Source organism: Leiobunum rupestre, chromosome 7 (genome assembly GCF_980474605.1).
Source record: "Leiobunum rupestre chromosome 7, qqLeiRupe1.1.hap1, whole genome shotgun sequence".
Taxonomy (NCBI): Eukaryota; Metazoa; Arthropoda; class Arachnida; order Opiliones; family Sclerosomatidae; genus Leiobunum; species Leiobunum rupestre.
This window is the reverse complement of record NC_143390.1, coordinates 55,212,128-55,236,125: the sequence shown is the minus strand read 5'-3', so window position 1 is coordinate 55,236,125 and position 23,998 is coordinate 55,212,128. Positions and strand designations below refer to the sequence as shown.

Genomic DNA, 23,998 nt, shown 5'->3' with positions numbered 1-23,998 from the left:
ACCTTAATGTAACTTAAAAAACCCCCAAAGGGAAAAAATGCGATGGGCTTTAGTTTTACCATGGCAACCAAAAACGTTTTTGACAACTAAAATATTATATTTCTTTATGTAAATTAACATGGCAAAATCGAAAATCATTAAGGGTCCCCCACCCCCTTATGAAATTATTCAAAATTTCAAAGATTTTTTTAAACAAAGGTGGTTAAATTTTGGTAAATGTCTAATTTTGGGTAAATATCTCATTTTGGTCTAATATCTCATTTTGGTCTAATATCTCATTTTGGTCTAATATCTCATTTTGGTCTAATATCTCATTTTGGTCTAATATCTCATTTTCGTCAAATATCTCATTTTGGTCTAATATCTCATTTTGGTCTAATATCTCGTTTTGGGTAAAAATATAATTTTGGGTAAATATATAATTTTGGGTAAATATATAATTTTGGGTAAATATATAATTTTGGGTAAATATTTAATTTTGGGTAAATATATAATTTTGGGTAAATATATAATTTTGGGTAAAAATCTAATTTTGGTCAAACATCCAATTTTGGTCAAATATCTAATTTTGGCCAAATATCTAATTTTGGTCAAATATCTAATTTTCTTCAAATATCTAATTTTGGTCAAATGTCTAATTTTGGGCTAATATCTCATTTTGGTCTAATATCTCATTTTCGTCAAATATCTCGTTTTGGGTAAATATATAATTTTGGGTAAATATATAATTTTGGGTAAATATATAATTTTGGGTAAATATATAATTTTGGGTAAAAATCTAATTTTGGTCAAACATCCAATTTTGGTCAAATATCTAATTTTGGCCAAATATCTAATTTTGGTCAAATATCTAATTTTCTTCAAATATCTAATTTTGGTCAAATATCTAATTTTCTTCAAATATCTAATTTTGGTCAAATATCTAATTTGGGTAAATATCTAATTTTGAGTAAATATCTAATTTTGAGTAAATATCTAATTTTGGGTAAATATCTAATTTTGGGTAAATATCTAATTTTGGTCAAACATCCAATTTTGGTCAAATATCTATTTTCTTCAAATATCTAATTTTGGTCAAATATCTCGTTTTGGGTAAATATCTAATTTTGAGTAAATATCTAATTTTGGGTAAATATCTAATTTTGGGTAAATATCTAATTTTGGGTAAATATCTAATTTTGGGTAAATATCTAATTTTGGGTATATATCTAATTTTGGTCAAATATCTAATTTTGGCCAAATATCTAATTTTGGTCAAATATCTAATTTTCTTCAAATATCTAATTTTGGTCAAATATCTAATTTTGGGCTAATATCTCATTTTCGTCAAATATCTCATTTTGGTCTAATATCTCATTTTCGTCAAATATCTCGTTTTGGGTAAATATATAATTTTGGGTAAATATATAATTTTGGGTAAATATATAATTTTGGGTAAATATATAATTTTGGGTAAATATATAATTTTGGGTAAAAATCTAATTTTGGTCAAACATCCAATTTTGGTCAAATATCTAATTTTGGCCAAATATCTAATTTTGGTCAAATATCTAATTTTCTTCAAATATCTAATTTTGGTCAAATATCTAATTTTCTTCAAATATCTAATTTTGGTCAAATATCTAATTTTGAGTAAATATCTAATTTTGAGTAAATATCTAATTTTGAGTAAATATCTAATTTTGGGTAAATATCTAATTTTGGGTAAATATCTAATTTTGGGTAAATATCTAATTTTGGGTAAATATCTAATTTTGGTCAAACATCCAATTTTGGTCAAATATCTATTTTCTTCAAATATCTAATTTTGGTCAAATATCTAATTTGGGTAAATATCTAATTTTGAGTAATTATCTAATATTGGGTAAATATCTAATTTTGGGTAAATATCTAATTTTGGGTAAATATCTAATTTTGGGTAAATATCTAATTTTGGGTAAATATCTAATTTTGGGTAAATATCTAATTTTGGGTAAATATCTAATTTTGGGTAAATATCTAATTTTGGGTAAATATCTAATTTTGGGTAAATATCTAATTTTGGGTAAATATCTAATTTTGAGTAATAATTTGGCTAATTATTTAAATTTGGCTAAATATTTTAATTCAGGTAAATATCTAAATTTTGGTAAATACTTAAATTGAATTTAGGTACGAATTTAAATTTTGGTAAGTATTTAAAATTGGATATTTAAATTTGGGTAATTTTTTTAATTCGGGTAAATATCTCAATTTGGGTAAATATCTAAATTGTAAACTAAAATATTTACCCAAATTTAAATACCCACTTTTAAATACTTACTCAAATTTAAATACTTACCTAAATTCAATTTAAATATTTACCAAAATTTAGACATTTACCAAAATTTAGACATTTACCCAAAATTAGACATTTACCCAAAATTTAATATTTACCCAAAATTTAATATTTACCCAAAGTTTAATATTTACCCAAAATTTAATATTTACCCAAAATTTAATATTTACCCAAATTTAATATTTACCCAAATTTAATATTTACCCAAATTTAATATTTACCCAAATTTAATATTTACCCAAATTTAATATTTACCCAAAACGAGATATTTACCCAAAACGAGATATTTGCCCAAAACGAGATATTTGCCCAAAACGAGATATTTGCCCAAAACGAGATATTTGCCCAAAACGAGATATTTGCCCAAAACGAGATATTTACCCAAAACGAGATATTTACCCAAAACGAGATATTTACCCAAAATGAGATATTTACCCAAAATGAGATATTTTACGCAAAATGAGATTTACCCAAAATGAGATATTTACCCAAAATGAGATATTTACCCAAAATGAGATATTTACCCAAAATGAGATATTTACCCAAATTTAACCACCTTTGTACAGAAAAATCTTTGAAATTTTGAATAATTTCATAAGGGGGGGTGTTAATTTACATAGAGAAATACAATATTTTAGTTGTCAAAAACGTTTTTGGTTGCCATGGTAAACCTAAAGCCCATCGCATTTTTTCCCTTTGGGGTTTTTTAAGTCACGTGAAGGTCTATTTAATCCCTGAATTTAAACAAAATCGACGAGTTACCCCTCGGGTAGTCTCCTTGTGAGTGTAAAGGTCGACAAAATCAAGAGCCAAAATTTCAAGACAAAACTGTAATGATTTGTTTAGCCTAACTTTCCTTTAAATGAGATTAATTTCGTACTATTTTTCATCTACTAAAACTAAATCAATAGAAAGTAAGTTATTTTAGCTTTACATTATCAATTTAAAAATTTCATGAACTACTACAGATATTTATTAGCATATTTCAGGAACCCCAAATATTACACTACATTATGATCTGGATATTATTAGAAAGTGTTATTTTCCAACCCAAGTTACAACCCAAACTGCAGACATATATTTGAGGATAGCCAATGTAACTGACCAAGCACAGGTATAATTTTCTGATGGTTCCCACCTTATTAAGTTACTTTTAAGGTTAATTATAGAAACTCTACATTTTTACCAAGTCTAATATAACAAATTCTTATTTGTTATTAGAAGAACCAGCAACCATAACCTTCAAGATAATATGGCAGTTGCCCATCATTCAGCCATACTTAACACACCATTTACAATTTACTAGGAAAATTGATTGACGATTCCATAAGTCACTACACCAACATTATTGGGTCAAATTTTAGAACTTTCTTTTTACCAAGGAATACTTCTGCCCAAGTTTCCATACCAGAGTGATTGAGAAAAATCATATAACCTCGGGCAGAAATCGAACCTACAACCTTTGGGTTACTGTTCCGACGCCACTACCATATGACTACCGAGGCCACGAGTGAACAGGCCTCAGACTTCCAATTTATGAATGACTGCAGACAAAAAAATAGACACTACGAAGTATTTTTACCAAATGCTACGATGATCCATATCAAATTGGCGTTAAATATACATGCTATATATGTTAGGTTTTTGCCATTTTTCATCAAAATATGTACAGACTTCTTCAGCTTACTGTGTTCACTTCTGTGAAAATTTCTGTATTAGCTTTATGTTAAATATAAATCTCATATTATTCTAATTGATCAGCACCCTTTTTTAATTGGAATATTACTATAACTTACATGAAACATTTGCTAAAATTTAAAAAACTCATCAAGAGTTAAAAAATACTATCAAGAAAATGTTGATGATATTTAAATACACCAAGGAAATAAAATTAAACAGTTGGTATTCAAACTTACAACTGGAGAAAAATATCATAAGCTTTTGGTATTCATCTTCTTGTAAGGCCTGTAGGTCTCCATGTCTTTCCCTCAACAAATCTTGTCGTTCCAACAACCACTGTTGACTAAATGAGTAGAAAAAAAATTGCATTTTACCTAAGTGTCATAATACCCAAATTTCTATTAACAAACTACCATTTCTTATTTGTTGCAGTAAAAGACGTAAAATCTTATCACCTAATACAGTAGTTTACTGAGACGGACCTTGTTTGAAAAGAAATGAAACGACCTGCCCCCTTTTTGATTTAATGAGACTTTTGCTATTATCCACATGCCTCAAAACAGTCAAACAGCACTAGACGCTTACACATTGGTTAGTAAACCATGAAGAAAGGGCGATATATAGCTAAAATCCTAAGATACCAAAACCATTATGTTATTTTAAATTAACGTGCAAAAACTTCTGCTTAACTGTGCCACAGGGTTTAAAAAATTCTAAAAGTACTACGATAAATAATTTATCCTTTATACTTTAAGAATCAAGATTAGCAACTTTACAGCAACCATAAAAATTTAAGTACAGCGACCTTTATTCCGGCGGATATGATAGGATTTCACCCGGAGATTACAAGGGTATTTTTACTGGCCAAAACTGAAAATTTAATTTTTAAGTAAATTTAAGAGTTTAGGCAACTTTTGGAAGATTTATTATTTTTGCTAAAAAACAGTTTTTAGTGGGTGTAAATATTGTGGCTTACTCGTAGTTCACAAGATTTCAATAAAACGCAAGAAAAAGACTAAGTGGGGTAAAAATTGAAAAAAAATCAGGGTGAAACTATATTTAAATTTTTTAAAGGCATTATCCCTTACCAAAAAATAAGTTGGCTATAAACCACTTAGGACAACTTGTTTTTCAGTTTGTATTTGGGACAAATGCCTACTTAAAAATAACATATATTCTCTTTATTAATCAACTTATTTCCAACTAAACCAGAATCAACATTTACACTTAACTACTTAAAAGCAACTTAAATCCTACTAGGAAAACATCTTAAAACCAACTTAAAAATATTCTGTAATTTCCTGAATACTAAAAACCAACTAATTATAAACTTAGCAAAAGCAGTATTTTCCTACCAACTGAATAACAACTTATTACCCCTTTAATAGTAACTTGAAATATCCTGACAACTTGAGCCTACTTAATACCAACTCAATATCAACTAATAATGTGTATACAAACTAAATACAAACTGAAATCCAACTTATTTTTTGGTAAGGGTAAGTATCCAGAAAAATGTACAAAAGTTTCAAATATTGGGGTGAATGAAGAAAAGCTACAGCTTTCAAAAATTCCAAACCATGTGTTTTCCTTGCTGTTTAGCCCTGCTTCTAAACATGACGGTGGCTGGCTAGATACCCGGGGGATAAACCCCTTCCTCCTACCTGAAGGCGGCAAAGACCATTTAGCATGTGCCCAAAGGTCGTCTATATGGTTAGTAAGTGTCCCAGTTTCAGGATCTTTTAAGTGTAACGAATGGTTAACTTTAAAGTGCCTGAAATCGAACACCTAACATGTGGTACGTAACTTTACCAGTAATCCAAATTTATATTGTCGATGAGAGGGATTAGCATAGCAGCTGTTGATTTTCATAATGCGTAATGCTACTCCTATTAATCATTACTCCATGCCCTTGTTATATCTAGCCCTGGCAACACCGTAAAGGCGTCTGCTTGCAAGTTGATGCAGTTGCTTTTTATATGCCACACGAGGTTACATATTGTATTTGGAGATGATCAGGAATAAACGTGTTCTCTTTTCTTTATCAGTATAAAGCTTTAGTTTATTCATAACTAGTTACACCAAAACCATATGGAATGTTAAGTAGTGCAGGCAAATAATAACAGCGGCATCTCTTTTAGCGACAGGCACCATAAAAAAGCTTTTCTCTCTCGATCAACTCCTCCAAACACCCACTGTCCTTCAACTCAACGGCCAGGATTGAACTTCCATCCCCCAAATTTTTATTTCTCAATCTCGACGAAAACCCCATGCTAGTAAAAATGGCAGCATCAAAAGCCGCCTCTCTGCCACCGTGATATGGTCACGGTAAAAATAATAATAATAATAATAATAATAAAAAGCTTTTATTGGATATTCCACAATGTCCAGTATTAAATTAGAATTAAAACAATAGTAATTTAATTCTGCTCAAATTCTAATTTTTTTGCTAGGAAAATTTTATTTTCTATACATTTATAGAATGTTACATTTTTCACTTTAAAAATAATTTCACTTTATCACAATAGTAATGGTAAAATATCCCAAATATTCAATAGTTTTTCTTTAAAATTTCCGATTTTTTTTATAAAGAATCGAACTAATTTTTACAAAATCCTTTCAATTCTGACTTTTACCTGTGACAACCGTTTAGTAGGGATAATATATGTGATCCTAAAGTAAAATATTTTGAATAGGGTGAAATTATTTGTTATAGCTCCAAAAGATACAATTGGATTCAAATTTTGAAATTTTATTGGGATGGGCAAAGCTAATTCTGTTAAAACCATATGAGAAAAAAATGAATATTATTGAAAAACTATAAAATGTGGGATATTTTATACAGTGCAATACAGGTGATTCAGATTTAAATATTTTATACATAATATTAATATATATTTCTAAAATATATATAGTTCAATACTCAAAAATAGTCTTATTTTCTAAGAATTCTCAGATCCTAAAAATTAATTTTAGCAAGACTCATTCCTCCCCCCCCCCCTTAAAAATGTTCAAAAATTTAAATTTGTATGGAAAATATAAGAATAAGAATTTTCCAATTTAAAATAGCATGGAAATATCAGATATATATTACAAAATAGCTCAAAATTTCCTTGGAAATATTGTAACGTCACTAACTTTATACTACTATACCCACCAAATTAACTCTCTAACTTTATAAATGTCCCCTTTTACGTTGGCTCTATCTTTCCCTGGATTTATTCCCTATTAAACTCTCTAGTGCCAGCCACCTGCAGAACTTTCTACGCTCTTTGGTATTGCCGAATATTTTGAAAACTAACTTTCCCATCCAACCGTGCTAAAACTGATGGAACCCCGTAGGTCTCTCAACCAGGAGTTATTGAGTGAATAAATAGCAAGAAATGTGTTTTGAAGGTAATTTTTTAACGATAGAAGTCTTTGGATAGTGCATCCATTGTTTTGATCAGCTCCCCTTCCATAATCCTGCAACCTTGAAACTCTTCGTGGTGGAAGGGAGTAACAGGTGGAGGGGTAAGCCTTCATGCTGGCCAACTAAGGCTCTGCTTGTTCCTTAAGCCAAGGTGTAAGGTATCGTGCTGAGGGCTGAATGGTACTAGGGAAGCTAAAATATGGTATCACTAAAGATCCCCTCGGGAAACCAGGCGAAACCCTTTGTATCTACCCTTACCAAAAAATAAGTTGGCTAAAAACCACTTACGACAACTTGTATTTCAACTTGGTTTTCAGATTGTATTTGGGACAAATGCCTACTAAAAAATAACTTAAATCGTCTTTATTAATCAACTTATTTCCAACTAAACCAGAATCAACTTTTACATTTAACTATTTAAAACCAACTTTAAAAAATAATATTTAACTTACTGACTACTAAAAACCAACTAATTACAAACTTAGCAAAAGAAGTATTTTCCTACCAACTGAATAACAACTTATTACCCCTTCAACTAGTAACTTGAAATATGCTGACAACTTGAGCTTACTTAATACCAAGTTAATATCAACTAATAATGTGTATACAAACTAAATACAAACTGAAATCCAACTTATTTTTTGGTAAGGGTAGCCTCTTTTCCTCATCAGGAATTTCCACCTGGCCAGAGGTGCCATTACCTACCTCTGTGGGGATGCCCCAACTGCGGAGTGCTTAAGGAAGGCCTTTGACCAGAATAACTGTTTTGGAGGGCACAAAGCTTATATAGTAATAAAGGCCAGTGAACTACCAAAACCGGTCAAAGTCGCCTTCAGGAATAACAATGTCTGGAAAAAAAATCCAAAAGTCCTTAAGAGATTGCACCTTTACAACAACAAGCTTAATACGAGCCGTTCGAAAGAAGTCACCTCTATCTGTGACAAGAACTTCATTCGATGGATTTTCCAGATGCAGTTTTAAGGAGGTAAGATTTTCACTACACAGGGGTGGATAAAAATCCTAACACCAGGCGGAAATTTTTGCCATTTGCTCCTGTGTTGCTTATGGTTTACATCAGGGGTATCATGGGAAGGTTATCCAGATATATTCGGATAGCCAGGCCGCTCTTAGAGCTCTCAGCCAGTATAGTATTCTTTCTAATCTGGTTCTTAGCTGCTTAGATTTCCTCTGCACTCTTGGGTTGCACAATAAAGTTCTACTTTGTTGGGTGCCTGGGCATAAGGGGCATCTTGGGAACAAAAGGGCTGACTACTTGGCCAAGGAGGGTGCGAGGGCTGGGTTCATTGGACCAGAACCTGCTCTCCCCATCTCCCGGGGACTTGTGCGCGGCTTGATCTCCAAGTTTATGTCAGATCGTCAACTCAGACAATGGTCTGAGATTGAGGGTCGAAGGCAGGCCAAAGGGTTTATTCTTGGCCCTTCTAGGGAGAGAGCCAGAGAATTACTCACGCTCTCTAGGGCTAGTATTAGGATTGTTATTGGCCTACTTACAGGCCACTGCCATCTAAACAGACATTTAACGCTTATTGGGGTCAATGATGACCCGATTTGCAGAGCTTGTCTAACTGAGGAGGAAACTGCCTCACATGTACTCTGTAGCTGCGATTACTATGCGGCCCAGAGGTTTGAGCATTTGGGTATGCATCGGTTGGAGACGTATGACGTCTCTAATATCACGGCCAGACAGATTTTGAACTTTATGTCGCCTTGGGTCGTCAATGGAAGGTAATATATTCTTTGATTATAACTCAGATCTGCTATTCCCAGAGCCTCTAGGGATATTGCTACAGTCAAACTTACCCGTAGTGGCTTGTATTGAGGTTCGCAATCCCAGACGTAAAAATTGGTCTGGTTATAAGGAAGATCTAAGTTTCTTCCTTAAGGATGATAAGCCAGAGTTTTCATCAGTATTAGATATCGATTTGGCTGTTGATCGAATGCAACATGCCATTATTGACTCCTATCACCGCAACTGTCCGGCGAAGACTACCAACCAGCTAGTTCCTTGGTGGAATCATGAGATTGGTAGACTTCGCAAAGAACCTAGAAGGCTTCTTAACAAAGCTAAAAGGTCAGGAGACTGGGCTGCTTATAAGCAGACCCTCACTGCCTACCATAAGGCTATCCGCGATGCTAAAAAAGCCTTGTGGAGGAGTTTCCCAGTTCACCCAAGTTATTGAAAATTATGGCACACGATAATACTTAACATCTTGACACTATTAAGTTGAAAGATGGTAGTTTCTCTACTTCTGGCAAGGACACATTAACACATGTTAGATGCGCACTTTCCAGATACCAGAATCACAGATAACTGGGACTCTGATACGCTAACTTTAAGGATCAAACGTACCAAAAGGGAAGATTGGGCAGTGGCGAATAAGGTTGTCACGCACTCCAGACTCGTATGGGCTATAAAATCATTTAAGCTCTAAGTCACTAGGACCTGCTGGGATCTTTCCCATTCTGTTGCAAGAGAGCACTGATTCTCTCTGCCCTTTACTGTTAAGGATCTATAGGGCTTGTATTGCCCTAGGGCATATAAAAAGCACTTGGAAACTAGTCTCGGGCCATATTCATACCCAAGCCTGGTAAGTCAAATTAGTTTGAGGCTAAGGCGTTTAGGCCAATTAGTCTAACCTCTTTTCTCTTAAAAATTTTGGAAAAGATGGTGGAGGTTACCTCTAAAAATCCCCTCTCCTCCGCACAGTTTGCTTTCAGAAAGGCAGGTCTGGTTTACCGACGGATCTAAGATACAGGAGCGGGGATGTACTGCCTTAATAATCACTATGGTTTTTACGAAATCCTGGGGGAATACGCTACCTTTTTCCAAGCAGAAATTTCTGCTATCTGCTTCTGTGCCGACTATTGCCTGGAAAAGAAGCATCGTGGGAAGTTTATCCAAACCTACACGGATAGTCAGGCCATTCTTGAAGCTCTTAACCAGTACAATATCACTTATAATCTGGTTCTAAGCTGCTTAGAACTTTCTGATTTTGGGATGCACAATAAAGTTCAACTGCTCTACCCATCCCCCGTGGCCTGGTACGCAGTCTGGTCTCCAAGTATATGTTAAATCGTCGATCAACTCAAGCTTTGGCTTGAAATAGATACAAGGAGTTTATCTCTGGCCTGTCTTGGCAGAGAGCAAAAGAGCTACTCTCGCTCTCTAAGACGAATTAAGGTTGGTAACTGACCTACTTACAGGCCATTGCCAACTTGACAGACACCTAAATCTTATTGGTGTCAGATATGACCCAATTTGTGAGGCTTGTCTAACCGAGGAGGAAACTGCCTCTCACATTGTTTGTATTATGCGGCTCTAAGGTTTCTTCAACATCCCAGCCAACAGATCCTTAACTTTGTGTCGGAAATAGGACTTTTTACCTAAAGTCGAAGTGCACGGCTTTCCACCCCTTTCCGTAATAATACTAATAATAGTTCCTTGGTGGAATAATGAGATTGCTAGACTTCTCAAAACTACTCGCAAACTTTTTAATAGAGCTAAGAGGACGGGTGATTGGTCAGCCTATAAGCAGACCCTCACTTCCTAAGGCCATCCAGGATGCCAAACAGGCTTCTAGGAGGGATTTTTGCAAGAGTATCTCTGATATTCCCAGTATGGCCACACTAATGAAAATTATGGTACATGACAATATGAAACATCTGGATACTAATAAGTTGAAGGATGGTAGTTACTCCAGTTCTGGAAAGGAAGGTGCATATGCTGGAGGTTCACTTTCCAGACTCCAAATTAACTGATAAAATGATTCCTATGATCTTCTTCCTCAGTTCAAAAGAACTAAAAAGATAGATTGGGATGTGGCAAAACAAGTTGTCACTCACTCCAGGCTTATGTGGACTTAAGTCATTTAAGCCCTACAAGGGTACTGGGCTGGATGTAATCTCACCCATCCTATTACAGGAGGGAATTGATAATCTCTGTCCTGTGTTGTGCAGAATCTGCTGCTAAACATTGTAATGGACTATATAAATAAATCAAATAAAACAAGCTAAGTAAATCGAAAAAACCTTTTTATTTAATCACCCTCTACGGTCAACCTGTGTTCTGGCCCACCTATACAGAAAGGGCGAAAGAACTGCTTTCGCTCTCAAAATCTAGTATAAGGTTGGTTACTGGCCTGCTTACAGGTCACTGCATGGCCGAGGAGGAAACTGCCTCTCACATTCTTTGTAGTTGCGATTTTTATGTGGCTCAAAGGCTAGAGCATCTTGGGATGCATCAATTGGAAACTAACGACTTCTTTAATATGCCAGCCAAAAGTATTTTAAGGTTTGTGTCGGAGATAGGACTTTTGTAAGTCATAGGTCAGGGGTGCACCATGGACCTAAGGTCGAAGTGCATGATTGGACATTCATGCCTCCCCACCCCCTTTTATTAATAATAATAATAATGTTCTGCCTGCGCCCAACTCCGACTGCCTTTCTCCTTTTTCCCTTTTAAGGGCGCCTCCTTCGACCCCTTCTCTGTTGCGCCCCCTGTTAGGTCTTACAACGCTTCAGTATCAATGATACGTTGTGTCTATGGATCGGTGCTATTTTGACTGATCGGGTCGTGACGGCCTCCTTGCTTGGAAAATCATTAAGGGTCACCACCAGCCAGGGCTGCCCTCAAGGGGTTGTTCTTTCACCCCTGCTGTGGTGCCTGGTCGTGGACGCACTCTTGGGCAAGCTTGCAACAGTTCAGGCGACCTTGCCTCTTATAAAGCATATCTTTTAGAAGTCATGTGACGTTCTTTTTCCTTTGTTATTTAAAAGACACGCGTTAAGAAGATAAAGAGTTAGACTAATTTTTTCCCTCTTCTCTGACACTTCGGACAATTTGGCTATTTCTCAGAACATTTTTTTAAAGATTTATATAATGTCCGGTTTGGGTCAACTCCAAATCGACGGCCTCGATTATATTGCAAGTCACGATAATTTATTAAAAACCTTTTTAAACACTCAATAAGAGTAAGTGAATTGTGTGTCCTAATTACAATAAGCCTAAGTGGAAATAGGTTCTGAACAAAATGAAATGTAAACCGTTGGTATCGTTCAATTCGGATTAATTATTTATAATTAGAATTGGATACTGGTTACAAGCTAAACAGGGATGGCTGTCGCGACTTTAGTTACACTGACGATGTCGCAATGATAATTGCTGGGAAGTTCCCAGGAACCATTTCAGCTATGAGAGAAAAGCTCTCATCTCTGTGGAATGCTGGTGTTGGGAGGTTGACCTCACCGTCAAACCTGATAAGACGAGCCTGGTACCTTTCATTCGGAGGAAGGTACAGGATATGTTTAACTATATTTCTTTCTTTGGGACCATCTTGGTCAAGTCTACTGAGGTAAAATACCTTGGTGTCATTCTCGACAGTAAGCTAACATGGAAGCCTCATCTTGATCTTAGTATCAGGAAGGCTAAAATGTACCATAAGCAAGTCTTGGGGTCTTAGCCCAAAGGTTGTTTATTGGATCTATACTATGATAATCAAGCCTATGCTGTGGTTTGGTGGCCAAAGGTAGGGATTAAGTCAGTTCAGGCTGTATTATGCACTGTGCAATCAGCATTACAGGAGATATGAGAACAGCCCCAGGCCCTTCTCTGGAGGTGCTCCTGGATATTACACTGCTCCCTCTTTCTAAAGAGGAGGCTGCAATTATGAGTGCCTATCGGTTACTACGTAATGGTTGGTGTAGGTCTGCTAATTGGGAAAGTAGCCACACCAAATTGTTTCGGCATTATTCTGGTGATCTACCAATCTTATTGATGGGTGCTGACAACATGGCTGCAAAGTTACAATTCGAAAAGACGTTCAGTGTTTACTTTCCAAGTCGCCTAGACTGGACTGGCGACACAGTTTTTGGAACCAAGGGTGAAATTGTTTGGTTCACAGATGGCTCCAAGACTCACTCAGGGTGGAAGCTGGGGTTTACTATCAGCCAGGCAGCCCTTAAGGCTCTTTATCAGTTTAAGCTCATTCTTAGCTGTTTGGATCTCCTTTCAGAACTGGGCACCCATATCAGAGTTCAATTCTATTGAGTGCCAGGTCATAGGGGGCATCATGGTAATGAAAAGGCAGACATTCTGGCCAAGGAGGGTGCGGAGGGTAGGTTCTTGAATACTAATCCTGCTATACCAAAATTACCATTATCCAATGGCCTGGTTTCGCAGCCATGAGTATGGCGCTATGGCTGAGAGAGAGGTCAAGCTTTTGCTTGAGATGGATGGTCAGAGGCTGGCCAAAGAGTTTATCCCTGGGGATCTTATAACAGAGCAACTGAATTGCTCTCGCTCTCTAGGAGTAGTATCAGGGTGGTTAATGGCCTACTATTTAGTCACTGCCAGCTTAATAGACATCTACATCTGATTGGCATCAGTGAGAGTTCTATGTGCAGGGCATGCCTTGCAGAGGAGGAAACTTTCTCTCATGTCCTTTTTGTCTGTAATTTTTATGTGGCTCAAAGGTTTGAGCATCTTGGTTTACACAGGCTGGAAACGAGCGATCTTTCCAATTATATCTCAGCGAAGCAAATTTTGCTCTTTGTTTCGGAGACTGGGCTTTTCCATGTTTAAAAGTCTGGGGCTGCACAATGGACCCAACACCCAACCCACTAATAATACTCTTTGATCAGCTCGACTACAACTCAGTCTTCTTCTGGCGTGAATTGTCATCCCTTCCACGTTTGCAAGCTAAGATGCCTTCTCCAATTTCACAGCAACAAAAGTGCTTCGCGTCGTACGTGGCTTAAAGCTTCTGTGGGACCTATGATTTCATCGTTGGACAAAACCGTGATCAGCTGTGGCATTGCCAGACACCAGCTTTACCCGGGAAATGACTAAATTGTGTAAGAAATACATACACTTGTATATGTTGACCAGAGAGCCTATACGTTCCCTTTTTAACATTAGGTTGAATCTTTAGTTGGTTGACTTCTATAATTATCATAGATATTAAAATTCTTCTGGATCAAATTGGTTTCATTCAATTTATTATTAATGTTGACACTACTGTAACAAAATTAATTAACTCCCCTAGACAACTAACTTTAATTTAACTAACTTAAGTAAAGTGCCACACTACTTAAGCAGAATAATTGAGTTTTTCCCAATTTCCCCAAACTTTGAGCGATTTTACCCATAGATTCCTACATTTCCCTAAAATACCTAAAATTTTCCGTATTTATGGTAATTTTCCTATTGGAACCTCGGCTAACCAAAATTTTCAAAGTTAACACAATAATGGATTTCACACAAATTTCCTTGATTTTATCAAAAATGCTTGAAACATTCGCATTTTATTTGAATTTGTTAAATTTTCCTTGTAAAAATTTACACAAATTTCAAAAGTGTATTCAATTTTATCCATTTTTCATAATTTTACTAGATTTCACCCAAATTTACCTAATTTCTTTCATCCAATTGACCCAATTTGATCGGTTTTACCTAATTTTATCCAATGTATCCAAAATATTTTAATTAAGCTGCAACATTTACCAGTCATCACTGAAATTTTCCTTAAATTAACAAAACATTTCAAAAATTTAAGTTTAGATTTCTTCAAAATAAAATAAAAATTTGAATATCTTTAAAGAAGGGGGACCCTTAAAATCTGACACGTCTATTCTAATTTAAATGGGAAAATCCTTAGTTGTCAAAAACATTGTAACTTTTCCCTTTAGCGACTTTCGAGTTACAAGAAAGTCTACCAACCCCCCCCCCCTCGAGTTTAAACCAATTTGGAGATACACACCTTGGGTAGTGTCCTAGTTATCAGAGGCATAGCGAGGGGGCGCCCAAAGTATTATATGTAAAATGAATTTGTTGATGTATATATTTAACCTCAATTTTTCATGAAATTTGAAAAGTACAGTTTTTTGTTTAAATAAAGCTAAATAATATGGTTTTCCAGAGGAGGGGGGGGGGGGCACATATTTCTATGTTTTGTCCCGGGCGTCAAATGACCTCGCTACGTCTTTGCTTTTATTATCATTTTATAAATTTCGGTACTATTTCATGAAAGATAATCAAACTGTTTGTGATACAATTAAAATATATTTTGGATACTTACTAATGCGAGCTTTGCCAAAAATTACCAGCCATTGCGTAATCTAACTTCCTGAATTCACAAACATTACCCTATCAAAGTCCAACATCTTTCAGAGACCTAAATTCAAATGAACCAAAACTTAAATAGAATAAAATAGTACTAGCAATTAAAAGTCCACAGAATTGTTTCAACATTTTGGGTTCAATTTCAGGTAGTCTTATTATGACTCAGGTACCTTCCTGCTTCCCAAAACACATGATTCTGTAATTTCACCTTCAATATTAAAACTATTCTGTGGTTTTTCAAGGTCAATCGGTCCCCCGTATAACTTGTTTATGGGCACCTTCTGATCATAAGCACAATTTTTTTCAGAAACACTTGGAGCCATGGGCTGTACTACTAATGCTACAAATTTAAATTTAGGTACCAATTAATAAGAGTTAAATCAATTTCTAATAAGTTTCCTATGTATGTAAATTTTAAAACCCTATCTTATTAACATTTAATTTGTGATATTTACAATTATCTCAAGGGCAGTGACAAGCCCTTCATGCCACATGAGTCAACAGCAGCCTACACTTACTATTACCGCTAACCACAACAAATTTTTATGGAATGGGAACCAAAGAACTGGGGGAAAACCCCTTCAACCATGTCATCAGTAGGGATGCACTGATATGGGTGCATCACAAATCGAATATTATCATTAGTTAGTTAAGCAAAAATTTTCCTATTTTTAAATGTTTTCCTGAAATAACTAGAAAATTCTGAAATCCTTCGTAAAACATTTCCTTAAACTACCACTATAAATTTTCAAAAAAACAGGAAATCCACAGGAAATCGTATTGTACAATATCAAAATCAGCTTTCACAATCTATTTGGGATTTAGGTTCCAAACACAAAAAGGGAAACGTTTGACAGTATTAAATACCCTAAATAGAATGAAAAAAAAGAAGATTCTAAATTTTTAAAAGCAGATTAAAAATTAGCTAGTTTTAAATTCAAGTATTGAAACATTTAGTCAGTCGTGTGACTATAGCTTAATATAGGCTACTCCGTAAAAGGTTATAACATTTTGTACTTAACAAAATACTGTATATAGGCATATTTAAACAGTCACTACTGCTTCGGGGTATGCAGAATATTCACCAAAGTTAGTTTCTGCCTACGAAGAAAAGATAAATACCCACTAAAGATTTACTCATATTGCTATTTCCCATGTTCGTTTTCCTCTAAAGGCACAGCCACATGATTTAGTAGTTTACTGATTATAATTCATTTTTGGAAAAAACCAAACAAATGTGGGATAACAAAACGACAATAATGGATATATTCTATAATTATAAAAGATTTATCTACATGAAAATTCAAAATATGTAAAAATTATTATCATCTTGTTTGTTAAAAATGTTAATCTGATATATTTCAAATTGAAAATTAAATTTACATTACTTTGGACATGATGATGTAACAAATGTAAACTATAATATTTCTTTATTCAATCCTCACTTTCCCCGGGATTTTTTTTTTATTATTGTGACGGGTGGGACAATACAGTACGCTCGTTAACTTGATTAATCAGGTGCGAGATATGTGTTACGGCCACGCCAACGGGGGGATACTTGGGGATAGGGTTGGGACACCCGTGGCGGAAGTATGACAACCACCCGTTGGGGGATTAGTGGTCGTCCTCACACGGCCTTCCACAAACTCTGCCTCCCGGACGCCTGGGATTACAGGAGTGAGCCACTACTCCCGGCCTTTCCCGGGATTAGAAAACTTGAAACGAATATCTAAAACTAAACTAAAACTGCAAAAGCAAAATAGGCTTCATTTTCTTTTATTTTTTTAATGACACCATAGAGATAGAAAACAATTAGAGGCACTATTGTATCTGGCGATATTGACCGCGAGTGCCGACCCCCTTTTCGCCAATGTAGGAAGCCATGAGATGGGCAGATTACGTGGCGCCATCGACGCGCGGTGAAATGAAATACATTATGCCTGCTTGAAAATCAACTGTCATTTGATGTAAACAAAGGAAGGATAGATGGCGCTGCAAATTCTGCGCATCTCCGCTTTCTTGCCTGCGCGGGGGAGGATGAATTTTCCCGATCAAAAAACGGGGTGCCTTAACGCGGTAATCTTCCCTCTATTTCTTTATGAATGGCACAGGCAAAGATTAGAACTGCGTTCAGTAACGCTCAACGACGCTTTTTACCCTTGTTGTAAATTTTCGCTGCAGCTTGCCTTCCTCCGTGTTGCTACGTCACGTGACCGTTGATCAACGGCAGTTCCTTCAGAAAACGACCTTCTTAAAACGTTTCTAACGTGACGTCAAAACCGGATACGTGAAAAATCGTATAGTAGAGAAAACGGTCTCAACGTTGAGTTCGTTGAGGGTTGTTGAACGCTACCGCGGTAAAATTCGTGCCCTAGATTCAAAATAACCACCAGGCATGTGGTCAATGGCGTTTCCCCGTTTCTTATCGGAACTCCGAAAAAATTTGCTCCATAGTTACCATTGTTACAGTAACCAACTATAAATAAGACCAACGCCAACAACAGCGCGTTATCAAATTGGCCATGATACGACAATACAGCGACCGATTTTTCGGAGGTCACGTGCCGGAAATTAGTAAACGCTTCGCTACAAAACGGTCAATCAGAAAGCTCTCAGAAATCAGAATTCGAATCTAGGGTAAGTAGTTCTATATTACCTTTGATACAGGAAAGGTGGGACAAAATCGGATGCTGCAAATTTACCTCTGTTAGTTTGAGATGACGGGTTACTAAATTTGCCCATGTTTACCAATTAGCATTGGGAAAAAGGAGATGGTAGATTCGGCCTAAAATGTTTATAGCCTTAGAGTAACGTTGACTTGAAGTCACGTGTCATTTTATTTTTCCATTTGGTAAAAAGATGGCGATACAAGGTAGCGCATCCAGAAAATAAACGTTGTCTGCTAGCTATCACTTCCATATCAGTCCCGCTTCGAATTGTGGATCTTTAATATATCATATATCTATGTTCATAACCTAATTTAACCAAAGAGTATATATGACTACGTGAACTTGAGATAAAACGACCTCGTGTGTTCATTTAAAATGGATGGAGCATTGGAGCTCCGTTGTTTGAATCCCAAATCTCGCTACCACAGTGCTACTACGGGATCCTTGGAAGACGTTGTGCGTGTCATTTAATTTTAGAAACGGGTCAACGCGTTTTTAGTTGTTCAGAAAGATATGAAAGATGGATTTAGGTTACAAATATTTTAAACCTAACCTGAAAAAAAAATAAAACTAAATTAGGTAAATATTCACGAAGGAAAAGATTTGAATAATCATAAATATTACGGCAGTATCCGGTAGTGGTGCTGCGGTACCCCGATTTGGAGTCCTACTCATCGGAGTTACACCTTCTCTATGCTTGTTCTAATGCTCCTCATCATAACCTACACCCCACTCCTTGATTGTTTCTCCTATAGACTCTTTAATTTAACGTAAACTTCACGGGCCACACCGGCCAGTGGCGGCGCTAGGGGGTAGGCCAGGTAGGCCACTGCCTACCTTAAAATTTTGAGGGGCCCCAAAATCACCCTATAAGGGGCCCCAAATTGATCTATAAAGGGTCTCAAAATTGACCCAAGAGATAAAATTATTTATAAATAACAATGAAGCAAATGGTGATAACGTATTTAGAAATTTTTACGGTTGTTAGAACTTTTTTGTTCGTCATGTACATCACTACTTTATTTTATTGAAGTATTTCGTTGAGAAAAGGGGGGTCCCGGGTCGGGGGCCCATTTATTTGGTTTGCCTACCCTCGCGAAAATTCCTGGCGCCGCCACTGACACCGGCGTTTGAAAAGTTTCCCTAATTTGGCACGTGGTAGCAAATACTACCAATTGCTTTTGTTACTGTTGAGTGGGGTGGCAAGCCAAACACTTCAACCCGAGGTCCATTGTGCTTCCTAAATCCAGATGACTTAAATAAGTCCTATTTCTGACACAAAGCTTAATATCTGCCTGGCCGTAATGTTAGAAACGTCATGCGTCTCCAACCGGTGCATACCCAAATGCTCAAACCTCTGAGCCGCATAGTAATCGCAACTACAGAGTACATGTGAGGCAGTTTCCTCCTCAGCTAGACAAGCTCTGCAAATCGAGTCATCACTGACCCCAATAATTCAGAGTTAAATGTCTGTTTAGATGGCAATGGCCTGTAAGTAGGCCCATAACCACCCTAATACTAGCTCTAGAGAGCGAGAGTAATTCTCTGGCTCTTTCCCTAGAAGGGCCAAGAGTAAACTCTTTGCCCTGCCGTTGACACTCTATCTCAAACCATTGTCTGAGTTGACGATCCGACATAAACTTGGAGATCAAGCCACGTACAAGTCCCTGGGGTATGGGGAGAACAGGTTCCGGCCCAATGAACACCGCCCTCACACCTTCCTTGGCCAAGGCTTCGGCCCTTTCGTTCCCAAGATAATAATAATAATAATAATAATAATAATTTGTTTATTTATAGACCCTTTGGATACAGTAAATTCTTAACTGGTTAGGCCAAGTCGGAAGACGACTTTTAGCCAGCTTGGCGGAAATACACACAAACAAAGAGAGATAAAAAAAAAAAAGGTGAACAAAGATAAACTTAGTTCTCCAATACAAGTTCTTTTGCTAGTTTTTTAAAAGTAAATAGGTTAATTGTAGAAGGGAGCTTTAGTAAATTCATTAACTTTGGGCCGATACAAAATATAGATTTTAATTTTAATTCAGTGCGTGCGAAAGGGACTTCTAATATGTACAGTTTTCTAGTAAAATATACGGAAAGCCGGCTATAGTTGAATGGGTTATAGATGTAATTATTTATACATTTATATACAGTGATTAAACATTGAAAAGAAAAATTTTTTGAAACAGTTAAAATATTGTTTTGTCGGAAAAGCGGGGCGGTGTGGGATAGTGGAGGTTTATTTTCGATGAGCCGAATAATTCTTTTCTGGAGTACCACTAAGCGGTTTAGGTTTTGGAGCGATGTATTACCCCAAATAGTAATACAAAAGGTAAGGTGGGAATGTACGAAGGCATGATAAAGTTGTTTAGAAGTTTTGACCCCGAAGATATGGCGACAACGGCCTATAAGGTAGATTGCAAAAGCAATTTTTTTCGAAATAATGTTTATATGTGCACTCCATTTAAGATGAGGGTCGTACCAAAGTCCAAGATACTTATAAGATGTAACCTCTTCTAATGGCGTATTGGATATTGTGATTTTTTTGGTATGTTTACGATTTTTATTTACATTCGAGAATATCATATACACTGTTTTGTTGTTGTTGATTTTTAAGAAATTGTCTCGTAGCCAGCGGTCAATTTTGTCGAGGTTATCATTGGTTTCGTCAATTAACTCTTCTAAGTCCGGGCCTCCGAGTAAGTTAAGGGTGTCGTCCGCGTATAACGTGAGGGCGTTTGAAATATTCAGGGCTGTTATATCGTTTATGAAGATATTAAAAAGCAGCGGGGACAGGATAGAGCCCTGGGGAACGCCTTGGGTAATAATTCTCCTGGTAGATAGGTCATTATTAACTTTGGTTTGGCTGACACGATTTGAAATGTATGATTTTATCCACTCATAGGTAGGCCCCCTCACTCCCTTAATATACAACTTAGCCAAAAGTCTCTCGTGATTAACGGTGTCGAAGGCCTTTCTTAGGTCCAGAAACACTCCGATGACGTAATTACTATTTTCCAGGTGGTCGATTATTTCTTTATATACTTTTATTTGTGCTAATTCGACATTCGAGTTTTCAGTAAAGCCAAACTGGTGCTTAGAAATTAATTTGAATTTGTTTGAGAAGTTTAAAAGGCGCGAGTAAAAACATTTGTCGAATATTTTCGCAAAGATACTGAGAAGAGTTATTGGTCTGTAATTGCTCGGGTCATTCTTATCAGAGGCTTTATAAATAGGAATAATAATACCCTGTTTTAGAAGATCTGGGTAGGTGCCTGTGTTGAACGATAAATTAATCAAAAAAAGTAGAGGTTTTAGTAATTGTGGGGCGGTAGACTTTACTATCTTCGCCGCGATGCCATCCCAGCCCCTTATGCCCACGTACCCAATAAAGTTGAACTTTATTGTGCACCCCAAGAGCACAGATGAGATCTAAGCAGCTAGAAACCAGTTTAGAAAAAATACTATACTGGCTAAGAGCTCTAAGAGCGGCCTGGCTATCCGAATAAATCTGGATAACCTTCCCATGATACCCCTGATGTAAACAATAAGCAACACAGGAACCGAAAGCAAAGATTTCTGCTTGGAATACACATAAAAAGCCTAAATTATTAGTAACCAGACGATCTCTCCTCTGGTACAGAGGGTCAAGTTACTCCACTCCGCACGGCTAGGGAAGTTAACCTCAAAAGGCTTACTGAAGTGTAGTTTAGTAACCATAATTTCAGAACCCATTGTCAACATCGGCATCTGATTACGACCAATACTATTCTGGAAACTAGCGCGCGAAACTGGTCAAATTCAAACGCCGGTGCGGCCCTTTAACTTAAACCACGAATATGGAACTATATAATTACCCTTTCTACCTTGAATATAGAACTATTACGGGTTAACCGTAGAAGCACATTACTTTTAATTCTGAAAAATTCTTGTACTACAAAATGAGTGGCTAATCATAATTGAAGGTATTTGCTCATAATAAATGCTAAATAAATTTCGTTATGAAAATGCCCAAATTCGAAAACGTTGCCAATCGAAACAATTTTTGAGCGTTGGTAAAAATCCCCAACTCTGGACTTTCCATCTCGGTGTGACTATGTGCAGACTATGATAAATTGAAATTGAAGTCTACTTATTGTACAAAAAGGTTTCCGATCTTTAATTGTTTAAATTTTCCCTAAATATACGCAAGTGTGTTTCATAATCATTATGCATTTAAAGGTCCACAGAATCATTGGAAAATTCGAGTGGAATTTCAGGTAGGTTCTCTTCCCTCTTCTGTTACGCTACTTAGGCACAGGGCCGGCGTTAGGGGGGGGGGGTAAGCGGGGCAAAAGTACCCCGGGCCCGGGCCTCCGAAAGGGGCCCGCCGGAACGGGTGCCTAACTAAAACTATCTGACTATTTCCAAAAAAACTAATTTTGGAGTAAAAATTACCTGGAGCCCGAAAATCCTAGCGCCAGCCCTGCTTAGGTATACCTACGAGTTTCTCAAAATATTGTAGCTCCACGCTCGAATTTAAAACAGTTTTTTGGCTCTTTGAAAGTCGGCATTTAGAGACCTCGCAGCAAAGGAAAAAAATCCGGTTAATTTACTAGGTCGTCGCAAAAACCGAAAACGGCATTTTCAACAAAGACTTGAGCGGAGCGAGCTGCAAATCCAGTATTTAATTAGGCTATTAATTAAACCCAAGTAGAGAAAGAAAAGCGAGATAAATAATTTAGTTTACCATAGATTACTGTTTATTTGGTAAGTATAAATAAAAATCTAAAATATCTGTACACAGCTATTGCTTATCTTATTTGAAACTTGGCCTATGTGGTAATATCGCAAAGGATCTTAAGCCTTTCAAGTTCTATTTTTTGGCAGATAATCCACTCTTATTGTTAATTTTTAATTCCGAAGCTCCCCTTTTCCTGAAATTCCTTTGGGTTCCGACGGACAGCAATCTTTTCTCTAGAGTCGCTTTCCTAAGCTCCCCTTTTCCCCCAACTCCTTTGAGTTCCGACGGACAGCAATCTTTTTTCTAGAGTCGCTTTCCGAAGCTCCCCTTTTCCTCTCTCCCAATGCGCGACGGACAGCCAACTTTCCACAATGATAGCTACGCTCAATAAAAACAAATCAAAAGTTTTCATTCTAATTATCTTTTTTAGCTTAAAGGGAATATAACCTGCAAAGCAATCTTTACGGAAGACCCCTTCAATTTTTCAAATGTCCCTGTACAGTGGCGCCAAACATTTTTAAAGCCGAAGGCAAGAGCGGCCAGAGCTGCAAGCGTTGGTGTTCCACACCAAATACCTGAGGTTATATTCCCTTTAAGTAAGTTGTCTTCTGAAGTTTTATTTTTGGCATTTACGTCTTAAATTAATTCTAATTAATAAATCAATTTTAAAATATCTTTCATTATTTTGGTGATTGTGTGGTTGCTACTCATGTATTTCTGATATTATATCATGTACAATAACTGAAATTGTAAGTGTCATTTTTAGCTTGATAGTCAAATGTTTAGGGGCCAAGTCCTTTTTTTGCCTATCTTTCGTGGAGAAGGAGGAAGAGCCAAATTTTGGAGTTTCAAATTGGATTATTTGCTACGAAATCTATTGCTTTGCCTTCTGGCCATCAGCTGTCGATAGTTTAGGGTTATCACAATTAAGAGCCAAAGAGTTGCTGAGTTAGAAGTTATAGGTTTTGCTTACAGCAGACACTATATAGGTTGCACCTAAAGCTTTGAAGCGGCAGCCTTCCCTAGACTCGTTTCTGTCTGGAATATTATTTTTTAT

At 36.3% G+C, this 23,998-nt stretch overlaps 1 protein-coding gene and 1 long non-coding RNA gene across 8 annotated transcripts in view; one reads left to right on the top strand and one right to left on the bottom strand.

Annotated features, from left to right (window-relative positions):
* The window catches only part of CycC (cyclin C), a 48,411-nt gene extending 31,155 nt beyond the window's left edge, over positions 1-17,256 (bottom strand). For 2 of the 7 annotated variants that reach the window (XM_090181651.1, XM_090181653.1), the window contains exons 1-3: positions 16,938-17,255; positions 15,506-15,601; positions 4,234-4,340 (exon numbers count right to left, since the gene is read on the bottom strand). In XM_090181651.1, the coding sequence (XP_090037777.1) occupies positions 4,234-4,340; positions 15,506-15,537 (139 nt within the window). In that variant the 5' untranslated portion in view covers positions 15,538-15,601; positions 16,938-17,255. Of the gene's footprint in view, positions 1-4,233; positions 4,341-15,505; positions 15,602-15,827; positions 15,890-16,675; positions 16,767-16,932 lie in introns of those variants that run through there. The other 5 variants (XM_090181650.1, XM_090181647.1, XM_090181652.1 and 2 more) reach the window with 5 other exon arrangements.
* A 2,949-nt stretch (positions 17,257-20,205) lies between these two features.
* Positions 20,206-21,524, top strand: LOC149937487 (uncharacterized). The gene is made up of 3 exons (XR_016472214.1): positions 20,206-20,630; positions 20,688-20,766; positions 20,836-21,524. It is a non-coding gene; the product is annotated as an uncharacterized LOC149937487 (long non-coding RNA).
* The last annotated feature ends 2,474 nt before the right edge of the window (positions 21,525-23,998 follow it).